Raw genomic sequence first — 17774 nt, 5'->3', positions numbered from 1 at the left:
TTATTCATCAGTGAGGACCATATTAGCAAACTGATGCAAATAAGAGGATAAATATATGGCTGTGCCACGAAATATTTTGCGAAAAATACCGAGTTCACTTCCTTTATTTTCTCGCAAGATTTTTCTGTTATACTAATTCAAATATTAGTATATGTAGTGGGTGTCTATTAAAAATATGAAATCACTCTGGTTATAAATTAATTATAAAACCAACCGTAGCTTCATAAAGCCTAATCCTCAATTTCCTTTAAATTTCAACTATCTTGAAAGAAACTCGCTAGGAAGAAGAAAATAGCGTTAAACGTAATTACGACACAAAAAAAAAGTTTTCTAAATGGTTGGGGCACATTCACATTTAGACTTCAATTATTGATATGGCAAAGATAACGCACATTTTGTTACATTGTTTTTTGTGGGTTTTTTTATTTAGAGAGATAAGCTTAAGAATTTTATAAAGGTCGTGTATTTTTGAGCCCTTTCAAGTTGTCACATTACTGAGTGTCAAACTTACTAGGTATTTTTTTATTATTTGCTTATGTATGATTAGATACAGAATTCGATACCAATTCCATATATGGCTTATTAAACATTTTTTTTAAAGGTTCCATCTTGATTAAAAAATTTTTGAGAGAATGAGAAAAGTTGAGTGAAGCAAAGTCATTATTGACGTGACAACGTCTAATAAATCGATGAACGCCGGCTGCACGCACGAAAAAGTGTCCCGTTACGCACATAGTTCCGTTACGCTGTGTTCCGTTACGCTGTCGGTGAGTGCAGTAATAATAGGTTATGTTACAATTGACTAAAAAATTATGGTAATTCATATAATTGATGATAGATATTTGATTATAGTTTATTTATATGAAAACTTGTTCATAATTATATTTAAACTTTATAGCTAACCGCCAGTTTTTAAAATTAATTACAAGTCATCTACACGTGTACTGTTTCGTTAACTGTTTATAAAGTGAAGTGAAAAGTTAATGTGGTTTTCATTGCTTATTACAACAACAATTTCTGCAATAAAGGTTAATTATTCTTGCATTTTAAAAATCTGATTACTAGTATAATTTCAAGTATTTATTTTTTTATTTTTAAAAGAAAAATGATTCAATTTTATTCATAAAAGTATGCAATCATTTCGTCAATGTTTTGTTATGACGTTGTCACGTTAAACTATCGTCCGTAAACCGACTTTACAGACAACCAATTTTTTTATATAATTACGTTTTTTTTTTTTAAAAAGATCATAGGTACAGGGTTTGCCGAACATTTGACGATTGTTATTATTTCGAAATGAAACGATGTGATTTTCACATGGAAGTCCCAACATAAGCGCATTGCCCACATTCCAGACAACGAAACTTCACCTTCTTGCCCATTATTGTCTGGTGAAATTCTCGACGGCAGTCTTGTTTCACCCTTAACAGGTCCACCTCGTCAGGGGTGTATCTGTGTTAGTGAGGCGGGATGATAAGCGCGACGCTCGCTGGTGCTTCTAGCGGTGTCTCCTCTGGACTGGCGCGCAGTCTTCTCGTCGTCACAGGACGACTGTGAAATTTGAGCGGTGACCGTAACATAATATGGCCGAGAAATGATGGTAAAGGTGTAACACAAGTCCCTTAAGCGCTTTCAAGAAACTGTTCTGGTTTTTTCACGCCTAAAAATTACTCTGAAAATACGCCTTTTAGCCATTTTAACTCTTCTGAAAATACAGATTAAAAACCTAATCCGAAATCAAAAGTACTTTTCGGCCCTAAGCGAATTCTTAAATGCTTTTTCGTAAGCAGATACCACTTGGATGTCTTGAGTAGTTTTGAAATCGCGTTGTTTTTCCTGAAGCTCTGGGTACCGTGTGTGCGCCCGGGTGTACGAGGGGCCTTAAGGCTCATTTGCACCTGTACCTCGGGTGCAATGAAATTATTGTATTCAACTAGGCTGACAGATTATTCCTATCTACGGCTGGCATTCTCGTATGCGCCCTAATAGGACAGGGTGGGAGTAACATTCCAGTTCGTTTTATATACATTCCAGAGCTTATTGAAAAAATAACTCCCTTTTGTTTGATCCGGAGGGTGTTAGAGCTTCGGCAATGACCAGCGGCTGGGGAACCAGGCTGACAAAATTGAATGGCGTCACCTGCCAGGGTTTTTCTGTAAGTGCGCAAGGCAGTTGCGTTGAAGTTCCACGAGTGACACTCCGTGTTACGCGGAAATACATTTCTCGGTAAGGCAATTCGTCGGAGACTGACTTGTAGCTGAGCCAGGCCTCGCTGTCTGGTGGTCCCTCGCGCCTGGAAGGTAGGCAATGTGCTGTGCGTACAAGAACCGCTCAAGTCTCCCATCTGTGCAGACACACGGTGTGCAGAGCGTCAGAATAAAACCACGGCATTTAAAAAAAGTGCCTTAAGTTATCCGAACGGTGTCTGTTTGCAAAAAAAAAAACATTTAAGGATACACTGAGGGCGGTTGAGTAGTTCTGTTTGCGTAATTCGTTTTTATAATGTATTTTTTTATGGAGAGTGAAAATGGCTAAAACGAGTGTATTCAGAATAAGTTTAATGCATGAAACAACCGGTCCAGATTCTTGGAAGCACTCGAGGGACTTGCGTTACACATTCATCTTCATTTCTCCGCCATGTAATGTTATGGTTACCGCCTAAATCTCATGGTTGGTGTATGCACGACGATAATACTGCGCGCCAATCTACAGCCTTGCGCTTAAAGGCGACACCGCGCTAGAAGCACCAGCGAGCGTCGCTCTTACCATCCCGCCTCACCAACACAAAAAATCACACATTTTACGAAATATTCTGAATGTAATTAAAAAAAACACTAGTTTTCTTGAGTACATGCAATCAAACACAGTAAAATGTACGTTTCTGAGTATTTCAAGTGAACACAATACCTAACTACTTATTTACACACAGAACACCCTGCAGTTTTGTGGTGATAGAAAAATAAATGTTTTCTGGATAACTGCCATTAAGTAACCAATTTTTAAAAAAATTACCTTTACTTGATTGACAGTTAAAATCTTTAAGCATACTATTCAATATAAGATAATAATTTTTTTTATAAAGAAACGAGGAGTGTGTAACATAAACATTTAGGAAACATCTCATTGTAATTAATTCTGCTGTAAGAATAATTTAGCCAATATTACTCGTTCAACCATCGAGAGGTAAATTATAATACTATTTCTGGACTGCTAAATTTGTGAAAAATTCTTCAATCTGCATATATTAACGAAAGTTCTCTCTCTACTAACACACATGCATTTCACAAGACAATTCCTCTAGAGACTGAGATGAGTAGATATAATCTCGTGAAACGTAGCCAACTCAAAGCAAACAGAATCACGCTACCAAAATTTGCATGTAAACTAACACACATTTGCATAATTTCACAGTGCGCTAGACGTAACGCATATTAGTGTTGAAGGATGATACCGCGTCTAAATTTAAATTAAATACCTTCCTCTCATTCAAATTTGGACTCACGATTCTGTTTGCGAGTGTGAATACATTAAAACTAGTCTACCAAACCATTGATTGATCACTATAGAATTAACAATTTACTTAAAGTGCCTGGATTATTTTTTTCATCAGCTGCATTGCGTTTATTCAAAGTGATGTTCAACTACTAGAAAAATTTAACAGTTAAATTAAATATCAAAACGAAGCTCGTAAATGAACAACTGGTAAATCTAAGTTCAAACTACAACTTATTTACTTAAAATTATAATTTTACCTTTATTTTTACGCCACAAATATATTTAATAAATCTGAAAAAAAATAGTTATTGTAAAATAACCTTAACTCTTTGCGGAATATTAAAACACAAGAGAATAAAGGGCATTACATTATATGAAAATGTATGTCTGAAAAAAGTTTTGATTTATTTTACAAATTCTGAACGCATCTTTTTGATTTGATACGTTAAATTTGTATCTGGTCACAACTAAGTTTCCTCCGACTTCATGACGATGCCATCATTTTTTGTTCCTTACTATGAGAGCCGTATTCGCTGCAAGCTCGAAACGAAACCCATCGGTAATTTTTTGCAGAATCATGATACATCGAACGCAGGTAGTTCAGCGCTGAGCTGACATCCGTCCCCTTGTGCAACACCTGATACCACCTGCATCACGCCGCCGTACTCGCCAGCCATGTTGCCTAAAGCACAGGGGTCCGCGCTATCCTCACACTTTTCCAGGGCGGGTTCTCTCTTCTTTTTTTTTTTTAACTAATCCGAGGGACATACACATATGAAAAAAAAATGTGTCTCGCCAGATATGTGCGACATCTGACCTCGGTAACGAGCAAATTCATGTGATCTCATGTTGCAAATACACTTGTAATACAAAACTCTGACACGAAATTTAACGTAGAATTGTTTAAAAAAAAGGCCGAGCGTGAAAAATATACATGGGACATTTTTTGTTGATGCGAATTACGCGTATTTTTCTCACCCACCGCTAAAATTAGTTGCCGTAGCAGCTACGTCGACCACTGAATCTTTTGATTCGCAGACAGAAATTGTAAACCATATAATAAAACGGCTGTGATAAAAGAAGGAAAAAAAGCTTTAAAAAATTGGTTGGCTGTAAAGTCTGTTTACGGACGATAGTTTAACGTGACAACGACATAAAAAAACATTGATGAAATGATTGCATACTTTTATGAATAATATTGAATCATTTTTATTGAATTATCACTATTTGTACGGATACAAAGAAGGAGTGAAATGAAATCTACAATTTAATTGATAAATTTACTTTTATTTGCACTCATTAATTCAAATATGTTTATTACTTTAACGAAGAGATTATTTTAACAATACATGTTTGCTATTTAACTTCTTCCAATCTGTGTTATTCTGTTAAGGATAGGACGATGATAGGAAAAGTAGGAAACGAATGGGAGTGTTTCAAGTTTAATGTGCCTCGAAGAAGTCAAATCGATGGTTGTTCCAATCGAGTGGGAGAGAGATAGATGCAGCGCAAGCGTACAATGAGCGCAACGGGAAACAGCGTAACGGGACAATGTGCGTAATGTTTGTGTAGCCGGCGTTCATCGATTTATTAGACGTTGTCACATCAAAAATACCAAACCAAGACTTTGGACCTGGTCTTTGACAGTTAATTAAACAGCTAATTTAGCTTTGTGAATTTTAGTGAGCCCTATTCGCTACAGATAGCAGCACCGTTGTTAAACATTTCCGTTTCTTAACTTCCGTTCCATTCACAAAAATCAATTCCACCAAATGCCGCATACCGAGATATAAGATGCCGCAAATTAACAATATTCTTCAATGTTTCCGTGAGGTCTATTTCATGGCTTATGAACAGTGTATCTGCTGGTAACTTGTCATACGTACAGGCAAACAAAGATGTTCAATGCATGATGAAGTTTCATTGGATATATGTCACCGGCAGGATTAGGGCATCGCCGGAGACTAATACTGAGTGAAAACTTGCCGTTGTTTGTCACGTCAGTCCGATAGATAGCAGGCGGGTACGTCTAGTGTGAACAATTAATCTGTTTAATACATGTAGAAGCAACGTTGTGACAAATTTTTTTAGAAAAAACAGTGTTAAATCATTATTGAGATTTACACGGGAATAAAATTTCCCAAAAAACCAAATAAGTAAACCATATTTGACACCAGATATAATATATAGTTTAACAATTTATATATAAAATACTTTTGTGGTAACACGTCTTTGTACAAGGTTATTTTTGACACTTTCGTCTGTGTTGTTGAAGGTTCTACTGGATTAATCACCACCAACACCAACTTTTGAAATTTTACCAAAGTTTTCTTTGTATGTTTCAATCATAGCTGATTTATGTGTAAGTTATATTTTTTAAGTGGAACTTTTTTCCAGCTTGTAGATTAAGCGAAGGCGATGACGTCATCAGAACTCAAAAACATTTTTGTAAAGCTCGCAGTGTGACAAATACTGCAACGACAACTAATGTAACATATTTTCGCTATCAAATTACTACACTTGAAGAATTGCACACTTGTATACTTGCGCACTTTTTGTACTTGGCGCACTCATATGGCTGCTTATTCGCATAATTCCGCACTTTGATACTTCGTATTGCATACCTGTACAGTCGTCTGTATATGCTTGCACTCTTGAACAGGTGATTCAAATATCTGTGAAATTTCATCTCTAACGCGTGTGGTGCCATTTTCTTTTTTTAATTTAAAAAATAGGCCTATATATAACAAATATGATGATATGCCACACCTTACACAACGGAATAAATTTGTTTTCCCTTTGAATAAATACAACAAATTAAAAGCAGTTTAAACACATAAGAATCACATAACCAAGGCAAGATTTTTTTATTCTACCTTTCAATTTGACTTCTTAACAGCCATTCTTGTTAGTTTAATCTCAACCATTATTTGAGTTGCTTCATTAGAGAAGTACATGGTTCTTGAGTGTTTAATGGAAAAGTGAATCTTCAGTGGTTTGACGTTGCATTTCGCGGTTTTTTCCACCGGAAGAACGACACAACACCTAGTCCTGGATGTGGGAAAGAAATTATGACAGTTATGACGTTGTAGTTATTTAAAATCGTTAGTTTTTGATGTGTATTATCTTATCTCTCGGTATACGGCATCGATCGCAGTAATTTAGTAATTGGAACGGAAGTAGCATGCAACGGAAATGTGTAACCACGGTGCTGCCATCTGTGGCGGATGGCGCGAACCAAAGTTCACAAAGACAAAAGGGGAACTTTATAGTGCTAACGGTTTAATGAATTTTAACGAGATTGGCAGTGTTTTACCAACATCCTAGATGAAAATCAGACCTTCGTTTAGTATTTTTTTTGTCGTTATCGGAGCCGTTCAGTTATATATTTTTTTCAAAATTTCTGTCTGCAAATCGAATCATTCGATAGTTCAGCAAAGAATTCTAGTGGCGGGTGCCGAAACTACGTGTGATCCGCGCCAAGAAATTTAGTTGAAAACACCAATCTACGTATGTACTTATAATGCTTTATAGAATCTGCGTTAAATTTTGTGGCCGAATTTCGTATTATTAGTGGATTTGCGACATGAGAACACGTGAACTCACTCGCCGAGGTTAGATGTTGCACATCTCTGGTGAGTACTGACGGCCTCGCTCGCTATTTTGACGTGACAACGTCTAAAAAATCGATGAACGCCGGCTGCACGCACGAAAAAAGTGTCCCGTTACGCACATTGTTCCGTTACGCTGTGTCCCGTTACGCTAATTGTACGCTTGCGCCGCATCTATCTCTCTTCCACTCGATTGGAACAACCATCGATTTGACTTTTTCGAGGCACATTAAACTTGAAACACTCCCATTCGTTTCCTACTTTTCCTATCATCGTCCTATCCTTAACAGAATAACACAGATTGGAAGAAGTTAAATAGCAAACATGTATAACAGTTATAGTTAAAATAATCTCTTCGTTGAAGTAATAAACATATTTGAATTAATGAGTGCAAATAAAAGTAAATTCATCAATTAAATTGTAGATTACATTTCACTCCTTCTTTGTATCCATACAAAATAGTGATAATTCAATTATAAATGAATCAATTTTATTCATAAAAGTACGCAATAATTTCATCAATGTTTTGTAATGACGTTGTCACGTTAAACTATCGTCCGTAAACCGACTTTACAGGGAAACAAATTTTTTTTTCCCCCGCACTAGTTGTATTCACCTAACTCGAGGTCCCTCGGTCTATGACGGATGGCTGGGAAGAGGCCGAGGTTGCAGCGGGCCAGGACCGTTGAGTTTCCGAAGCACATCTGACGACTCACTTGCGTGTGTGTGCGCGTACGTGTTTACCCGGGTACGAGCGACACAGGACCACTGTTCGTGGCTGTGCTATCTCAACCAAACACCACCCCCCTTCTTCCCCCCCCTGGACGCTAACATCCCCTCATCTTCCGACCACCCGCATTTCAACCGTCGAGCCCTCTGCGAGGCCTCATATCCGCCCGCTTTGTGCCAGACCATCGATTCGGGCGAGGTTCCAGCCCCCCACCCCCCCTTTTCCTTTTCCGGGATGAGAGTCCCGCTTGTTGCAAGGGCTACCCCCCGCCACTCCACCTCCCCACGATCCCCTCGACCCCTTGCTACCACGCAACCCGCCACTGACGTCACGCGGAATGCCCGCAAACGCCTGGCCAGGTGGGCCTTTGCGGTCCGTGGACCAAGTTTCAAATGTCCCGAGTCCCGTGAACTGGTTCTTCCACCATGGATCTGCCGTCAAGACTCTCAAGAGCTTTGACGGGAACCGCGACGAACCGACACCGTGCTTTTACAAAAGAATCTCCCTTCCCCCCCCCCCCCTCTCCCCTTCCTTATGGGAAACCGTTTGCCGATAAGTAGCTTGCAATACCTACTGCAACACACGGCCGTAGCTATTTTCAAAATAATTATTACGAAAATTCAAGCATATATATAGTTTAAAAATAAAAACATGGAAAAAAAGACAATAAAATATTCAACAATTTGATTTTTTATACTGTGTTTAATCGTATATTCGCAGTTAATACTGAAAAAAAAATTAACTATCGGAGGTACTGGGACAACACAAAGCATCAATTCCCGGGTAAGAATCCGAACCCAGCATTACTGCGAATACTATTTTGTAGTGATACAGTGGTTTTTTCCGTGTAAATGTACAAATGTATGTGGTTTTACGTGGATATTTCTGTTCAATTTAAAAAAAAAACAAAACAATTATTTATTTATTTTACAGTGTAGCGCGTGCTGATCTCGCGTGCTTGCTGACGTAATAAAGACCCACTGAGCTAGCCAGAGCCGTGGTTACAACATGTTTTTCTGGGGGGCGGAATCGTTCTGTAACGTGTGATAAGAGGTTTCGTTGAGCAAGTGTAAGCCGTTACGCGAAGCTCCAGCCCCCCCCCCCTCCCCCCTCCTTTTATCATCCAGGAAACGAGTTTGTACGTTTCGAAGTATGTAGAGAACACGGCAAAATATTAAAATGAGCAGTTGTTCTTTATTGCGTATCCAATCATTTTTAAAACACTATTATTTTTAAATAAAAAAAGGAATCGGAAGTTTTTGTTAATGGAAATCTGCATAGTGACCAAAAAAATAATTCTAATTTAAAAGTCTTTATGAAAATTTGAAGGACATTGTTTCCGTGAGAAATTCTACAGTTTAACATATCCAATTGAATTTTAGCGTAAACAATTATTAAAATTTATTACGCTGATTAATGTGCTTTGTGATTTGAATATGTTCAATTACCATTTTTTTTTCGTTTGGAACACACGCATTTTAAAGCTTTGATATAATCTCGTAATCTCGATACGCGGTAAGGAACGCTGCACACAGGAAAAATTGTTCCGTGTTACGTATCCAATTGTATTTAAACGTAAAAATGTTAAAGTAAATTTAAGCAGTCGGATGTGTTTGTGATGTGAAATTGTACTATAAAAAATAAATTTAATTTTTACATTTTTAATTATAAACCTTTGATATAAATTGTATACCAAAAAAACTGTAACGTCATTAAGGTTCACTCAATCCGGGAAGAACCCTTAGTAAATTTGTGGAAGTTTGAAGTGAAATCATCACTATTCAGCGTCTCAAAGAGAAGAGGGTTGTACATCTAAGGGTGATGGAAAATCACAAGGAAATGAGTACGTTTAAGTCCCTCTAAGGAAACTTACATCTTAGAGGAAGAGTATTTAAGTAAATTATTTTTTCTTCGGTTTCAGATTAAATTTTAAGGACTAGTAAGTTGTTTAGACTTTCAAGATTTCGATACACCCTGTAATTTTGTTTTGAAGGTCTTATTAAAGTACAATGAACATAGTTCATAATTACCAATCGTAATTTTGGTAACAATACGACTGATTTGGGAGTAGAAGTATTTAGTTTATTGATAATAATTTTTGATGTTTTTGAATCTATAGCGTGTCTCATCCTCAGATTGCAGTGTGCTTTATAATGGGCATTTACTCTCTATTTACAATGCATAATATCTGCTATTAGCGCTGTACTTGCTTCAGTGTGCTCTGTTGCCAGATATATGCAAAGAGCCCAAAAGTTGTAGACAAATCTGTATAATTTACATATTTTTAAATATATTAAAGAAAAAAAATATTTTTAACAGGAAAATTTGGAATGAGATTTTTTAAATACTGTTTCTTGTTGTATGTTTTCATCCATGTGACAACGTCCAATTCTATAATCTAAGAAAATTCATCAGAAGGACGCCATCTTGGTTTTAACCATTTTTTAAATCAATTTTTTTATATCTTTCAATGTTAAAAAATTTGAGCTCTGATGGACCATAGAAATTAATTAATACAATGCCTTGTCATTAATATTAACCCACTGCTACTTAAAGTTACTCCAATAAAATTATAATAATAATAATTTCCGCTACTGTTGTCATCATCAGAGAGACATGCCTGGGTTCACTTTTGGTGGCAGCACATTTTAAACAAGTTGTTGTGACATAGCATCTGTGTGGTTGGAAATCGTCGAATAAAAACTTCACCTCTAATTTATCGGTGTCCTGTCATTCTGTCTTTTTTGACGTGTGACATTTTAGCTCTTGGCATACGGCATTTCGTGAATAAGTTATCAGCGTTTCTGTTGGTGGCCTCAATCGATATGAGTAACTGGTGATTAGAATTTTAAAAAAAATTTCTTTCATAATATATCTACAAAATTGTAATAACTATCAAAAGGCACTAAACTGTAGTCTTAAAAAACAAATTGGTAAAATTTAAAATATTCTAAAACTTATAATAATCGATGGTATATACTAAATAATAATTAAAATTTTAACAAGCTGGGTGATATAGATCTGGCAACAGTGGACGCCATTTATTATATATTGCAATCTAAAAGTTATACACACTAAAGTGTTTAGTTATGTTTTGAGTATGCCTTATTGTTATATCCAAAAAAATATCCTACTTTGGATTTTGAATTTAACTAAAAAATCCTGTTAAGCTGCAGTAACCTCTCGCAGACAAAGAGGATGTATGATGATGTAAGAAGAATTAAGTTACCGAATGCTCTAGAGTTACGTTCAGCCCCTAATTAAGAAAGTGACTTAAGAATGCCGCCTGTATTACTAAACTATTTTCCATTGGATTATCATTTATTTCGTACCCACCTGTTTAAATATTACAGTCTGTTGAGTTTAGCAACAGATTTTAATCATCGGTACACGGTTTCTTGTTTTGTAAATGTAAAAGTAAAACTACAGATATTAGCAAATTTATACAGCTACATGAAAACAACTGTATCGGTACAACATAGTGTCCAAAACATATGTATTTTTTTTAATCAATCTTTCCCACTGCAAGAAACTTTTAAAGAACGTACTTGACAACAACGTGAAGTCGTTTGATATCACTGTCGACGTAAAAACGGTGACAGAAAAAAAATACGTTCGCTGCAGTCGAGACTTGTCAAATTCGAGGAAGGTTGCACGGCATAGACTCTACCAGCAAGTGTGTCTTGAAAGGTAGGATTTAGGAGGCATCAGGTGAACCTGGCACTTGGTCCGTGCTTGTTCCAAAAGGGGGAGGCGGGTGTATCAGTTTCGTTACGGTGGATTAGAGATTCCTAACCCCAGGACGGCCGCACCTTCGTCACCCCTCTCTCTCTCTCTCTCTCTCTCTCTCTCTCTCTCTCTCTCTGCGGAGCTCTGGGCGACTGTGCTGGCGGATTTAATTAAACAACTGAACGTTGAAACTTCGTTGGGCGGTCTTCCGCGTGGCTTTGTCAAACAAGAACCGCCGAGAAGGAATTGGGATGGAAGAAATTAAAAAAAAAAAAAGTTAGCGAGTATTTCAGAACTCGCCACTGATGTGTAACATGCAACCTCGGTACCGAGCAAATTCACGTGTTCTCACGTTGCAAATACACATATTACGCGAAACTCTGACACGAAATTTCACGTAGAATTCTTTAGAATAATGCCGAGCGTGATAAATATGCACAAATTATTTTTTCAACTACATTTCTAGACGCGAATCACACGTAGTTTCCGCACCCGCCGCTAGAATTCGCTGTCAGATCAGCTACTTCAACTATCGAATCTAACTACAGATAAGATTTCTTAAACGTTCACTTAATTAAAAAAAACTTTTGTTACAACAACCCTTACTAATACTCTTGTATACACACCAAAAAGAAGGAAAAAAATTGTCAGCTAGATTTTCAGTTCTCGCCTGGCATACGTGACATCTAACCTCGTTAACGAGTAATTCCTGGAGTTATAATGTTGCAAATACACTTATAATACTAAACATTGACACGAATAATAACGTTCATTATTTTCTATAATGCCAAGCGTAATATATACACACAAAATTGTGTTTTCAATTACATTTATTGATGCAAATCATATTGTTACGAACGTGAACAAGGCCGCGTCACGCGCAGATGCAGAGCTAGCTGGGCTGACATCACATGCCGCCGTAACATGAGATGTGCCGTGCGCACCTGGGTCGCCGCTTCCCCTCCCTCCAGCCCTACGCTCCCCTCCCTCCCCCCCCCCCCCGCGCGGCGCTGTTAGTTTGACATCCGAAACCTGACAGCTGCGGAGTTACGCGAGCCGCCGACACGTGTTTCGAGAGATTTCTGCCGTCGGGTCGGCGCGGAATGACGCGACTGGCCCCAGCCGCGCTCGTTGTTTCTGGAAAGCGCCTGGGCTGACATATAAGACGAGGACGCCGGAGTTCAGGGGCAGTTCAGTGAAGTCGGGAGTTTTCCCGCGGCGGAGTTTCCGGGCGATAGAGCGGCGAAGTCCCTGGACGAAGGTTCCAGGGCGAAGAGTTCAGTTCCGGGCGATAGTTTCGCGGGCGCGGCGGAGTTCCGAGCGAAGTTCCGAGCGAGGCGTCGAGTGGGATCTCGGCGAAGGGGAAGTGCGACGGCGACGGCGGACTGCTGCGGCGGAGTCCTGCGACGGAGGACCACGAGGGGTGCTGCGGAGAGAGTTGCGCCAGAGGTGCGGCCCAGCGAGGTGTGCGGTGTGTAAAAACGAGTGACTGAGGAAGCATAATTTTTTAAGTACAATTGATTAATTGGCATTTTTAGATTATTTGCTAGTAATGTAAATAGTGGCAATAAATAAAACTGTGTATGTAATAAAATCTTTAATTGGGCTATCCTTTACGAACCCGGTAAATCGTAACAATATGTAGTTTCCGCGCCCACCACTGTAATTCACTTTTGGAGCAACTTATGTCAATTTTCGAATCATTCCATACGCAGACAGAAATTTAAAACTACATAATGAAATGGCTCAGATAAAAGCGGAAAATTACTTTAACCTTTTGTTTGTTCTTGCAAATACACTTATTATACTATACTTTATATTATTATATTAAATAATATACTTATTATACTAGACTAAACTCGGACACTAAATTTAATGTGGAAATGTTAAAAATAAAATATTAATCTGAAACATTATAATACACTTATTATAACACCAAGTATATGTTTAATATTTGCTTTTGTTTAAACTACTGAAATCAGTTTGTAAAAACTTTCTAAAAACAAACTTTAACCTGATTGAGCTGTTTCAACATTTAATATTTAACACCAAAAAAATTATCACTTAATTATTTTATTCAACGTAGCGTCCAAGAAATGTAGGCAAATAATTTGTTGTGTATCTACAGTATGATGAACACTGCGACATCTATACTACATTTTTATCTGTACTACATTTTTTATGTTAACTAAGGGTTGTCCAAAATTGTAATGCTAGGATTATAACGCATTACTTAAGTTATTCATTATTTATTTTTATGACTATAAGTTATATCACAATGTATTAAAGCGTAGTTATACAATTATAATGTTTTATTTTGAATACATATGCATGGTGTAAATTCTGCGATGTTCACAAAAGCTAAATATAAAGATGAATCACGCTGGTCCGCCATCTTTTCGAGATATCTGAGACTTCCACAGATGGCAGCACCGAGTTTAACCACCTTCGTTCTATTTACAAAATTACTCCTACCAAATTCCATACACCTGGAGCTGATATGTTTATACATTTAAAAAAAAGTGATTGGATTCTTGGCCGGAACGTGCGTAAAAATAATATAATGCGCTTAAATAACACAATTGAACGATAAAACAAAATGTTCAAATATTCACTCGGAACGACAGAAACTAATCAACAGAGTAAAACAGCAGAAGTTCTCGTTGCAAGGTTCGCGAGATCGTAACAAACATGGCAACGTAAAAACCTGCAAAGAGTCTTACAGTTTTCTGACTTTATTACTTTATATGTTATTACCACTCTTCCTTCTACAGCATCAAACGCCTCACTCCAGAGTTGCACTTTCACTCTGATGAATCATCGCCTTGACTTACCCCTCAAGCTTTAAAATTGTTTCATTTAAAAAATTTTTAAAAAATCTTAATTGTATCATAGATAATTGTGTCATATACCCGTAGGTAATAACATGAAGCGAAAAATCAATAATTATTTTGTGCGTGACACTGGCGCCTTCACAGGGTTTTCTCTGTTTAGACTTATCTTCGCATTCCCCACGTTTGGAATTATCCTCGCATTCTCTCTGTTTTGACTCATCTTCGCATTCTCTCTGTTTTGACTTATCTTTTTTATTCCCTCTGATTAAACTTATCTTCGCATTTTCTCTGTTTAGACTGAAATTCGCATTCTATCTGTTTAGACTTTTCTTTGCATTCTCTCTGTTTAGAATTATTTTCGCATTCTCTCTGATTAGACTTATCTTCGCATTTTATCTTTTTAGACATATTTTCGCATTCTCTCTGTTTAGAATTCTCTTCACACTCTATCTGTTTAGTCTTATCTTCGCATTCTCTCTGATTATACTTCGCTTTCTCTCTTTTTAGACTTATATTCGCATTCTCTCTGTTAAGAATTATTTTTTTCATTCTCTCTGTTTCGATTTATCTTCGCATTCTCTCTGTTTAGACTTATCTCCGAATTCTCGCCGCCCGGCCGAAGTTGAACTGTCCGACGACGGAGTCGTTTCGAGGGAGAGAGAGAGAGAGAGAGAGAGAGCAGTTAAGGGGGTCGTTTTCCCCATCCCTTTTTCCCTCACGACCAGGCGAAAACCACCCCCCATCATCCCCTTAAAACCCTTCCCCAAACAGACCCGGCGTCTCTTTGCCGAAGAGATTTATATCAGTTCCGAGAAAGACCCTCGCACACACGCCACCCCTGCTGCATCTCGGACACACAGCACACACACAAACACAGCACACACACAGTCACACACACACACACAGTCACACACCATACTCTAGGGCCGCAATGTCCGAGAAGCAGGCGGCAGACCTACATTACGGTCCTCTGAAACGACTGAGAAAACGACCTCAGGTGAAGTTATTGTCCGCTTAAATGACTTTTTCATACACTGCAAAAGAAAGGGAAATATCCATTTAAAATTACAGATATTTGTGAATTTGTACATTTACAAATAAACAAATGTATCACTGCAAAATAGAGTTCGCAGTAATACTGGGTTCGCGTTCTTACCCGGGCATTTATGCTTTGTGTTGTCCCAGTACCTCCAATATTAAGTTATTTGTAAACCGTTCTCTGAATAGCTTTCCAGGATTAACTGCGCAACATAAATAAACATAATAAAACCAATTAAAATCAAATTGTTGAATATTTTCCATTGTTGAGAAAAAATGCTTTGATGAAACATAAGTTAAAATATAAAATCATACGTCCCTTTTTGTAAGAAATACTCAGTATTATCTCGAAATATAAATGCAAAATAAACAAAGCCATTTATTGTACAAAGTTATAATATCTTAACTGTGGTATTAAAAACTATTTCTCGGCAAATGGTTTCCAAATGGTTTTCTGCGAATCGTCTGAAAACATTTTTAAGAGATGTTATGAGTTTAATTATAATTGTCTATATTGATATAATTATAGTTTTACATGGAATATCAAAGGAAAATTATATACAGTATAACTGTTATTACAACAATTTGTAATACAGAACAGGGTTGTTCTTCTTCAAAAAAAATCATCACGGAAATGTGCCTGCGAATATATGAAATGGGAAAACATAACCCTCTAGAAATGCACTGAAGTGAAAACCGACAGTAACAATAAACTCTGAACGAGCTAATAACACCGGCTGCGCAATAAAATGAACGGCCAGAATCCACGCAATAAAAAAAAGAATTGAATCGGATTTGTTCGACTGATGCCGAATCACATAATGTGCCGAAACATAAAATACCCGGATTAAAGACATTCCATTGTTGCTTATATGACTTAAGATTAGGGACGAGCTTATCAAGTCCTCAAAACCTCAAATACCATTAAATCCTTAGTATTAAAAGGATTTGATATTAGAGGAACAATATCCGACGAAAAAACATTAGAGGAAATAAGTAAATTTGAAAATTCAACCCTGATAACATCTGAAGTTTACAATATCAATTTTTTTTTTCTTCATACATATTCTGTTACCATTTCCCATGATATTGAACATTTAAAATGTAATTGTGTAAATAAAATTACAATATGTATTGATTTTGAAAACTTAGATAGCGAAACAAACATTTAAAGTGTTGAATATTTCAACATCATAAAATAATTTTTATTTCTTTATTTTTTGCATAATTACTTTATTTTTGACCCTTGAGTCCTATATTTGGATTCTAAGGGTATACTATAGGTAGGGGCAAACATTTTCGCGAAAACATCTAAACGCCTATTAGACTGAAACAAGGTATACCCGCATCAGCGGTTTCTTCCTTGTAATTGGCGGCTGTCTGCGAGAGAAGTCGTCTTATTTTACCGAGCCACTCAGGACGCGTTTGCTTCCACACCCAATTACTGTGATTGGTGTTGTAACAATCGACATGTACAATGAAAGAAACTCGCCCAATCACAAAACACAGATAAAGCATCAGCTTGTCTCGAAATCTTTTTCCGAAATATGCATGCCCCTAATTTTAGGTTCTCTTTAAGTATCAATTCCAGATTAGTATTAGAAAAATATTGGGATTTGGACCATCACTACTTTAGATCTAGTACTTGACATTCAGTTTTGGTGTTTAGGTACCTTATGTTAGTATCTGTTGATGAAACGGACATTTTACGAGAAACGACTTCCAGTAGATTAAATGTTTACACCTCAAGCTACGAACTTTTCCGCTTGTTAGGGGAAAACTATATTAGGCCTACTTAGGTATCCCGTAGGTCCACTGGGTGGCAACCCTTACACAGTGAGAGACGGTACTAATATTTACAAATCTAGGGAAAAAATGTATTATTTTAAACTATATTTTGTATTGTCAAAAACCAACGTTTTCTCCCAACCCGAATTTTTTATTACGTGCCAATTTGGTGTACGATAGAACATAAGTGCACGTTCATGAGCCATTACATAATGTAAATATCAGCTCTAATGTATTGTAAACTGTGAAAAAAAAATTAATGTGTACGAATGAGTTATCTTGTAAGATTCTAAAAAAAAAAGCGATTTTATTCTGAAAGTATGTACGTTCGTAAACGTATACAACTTTTAAAGAATACATTGCATAGAAAAAATTATGCACGTAGCAACTAAACTAATAATCACTTCCATTTATTAAAATAGTAATGTTGTGAATATTTTGTCTTTCGTAGGTTATTTAATATTTCTTAATATAATTTAACAATACATTAATCGATGTTTAAAAATTATACCCAATGAAATGGTTACCATATTTTAATCCTCTATAAAT

The 17774-nt window shown here is 36.9% G+C and overlaps 1 protein-coding gene across 1 annotated transcript in view; it reads right to left on the bottom strand.

Moving 5' to 3' along the window:
- The window catches only part of LOC134539008 (uncharacterized), a 308737-nt gene extending 304565 nt beyond the window's left edge, over window positions 1-4172 (bottom strand). Inside the window, exons 1-2 of the mRNA XM_063380672.1 lie at window positions 4112-4172; window positions 2252-2344 (exon numbers count right to left, since the gene is read on the bottom strand). Coding sequence (XP_063236742.1) covers window positions 2252-2344; window positions 4112-4172 — 154 coding nt within the window. The remainder of the gene's footprint in view (window positions 1-2251; window positions 2345-4111) is intronic.
- Between the last annotated feature and the right edge of the window lie 13602 nt (window positions 4173-17774).

The sequence above is a fragment of the Bacillus rossius genome, chromosome 14 (genome assembly GCF_032445375.1).
Source record: "Bacillus rossius redtenbacheri isolate Brsri chromosome 14, Brsri_v3, whole genome shotgun sequence".
Taxonomy (NCBI): domain Eukaryota; kingdom Metazoa; phylum Arthropoda; class Insecta; order Phasmatodea; family Bacillidae; genus Bacillus; species Bacillus rossius.
The sequence above is the reverse complement of the archived record's forward strand: the minus strand, read 5'-3'. Positions and strand labels throughout refer to the sequence as shown.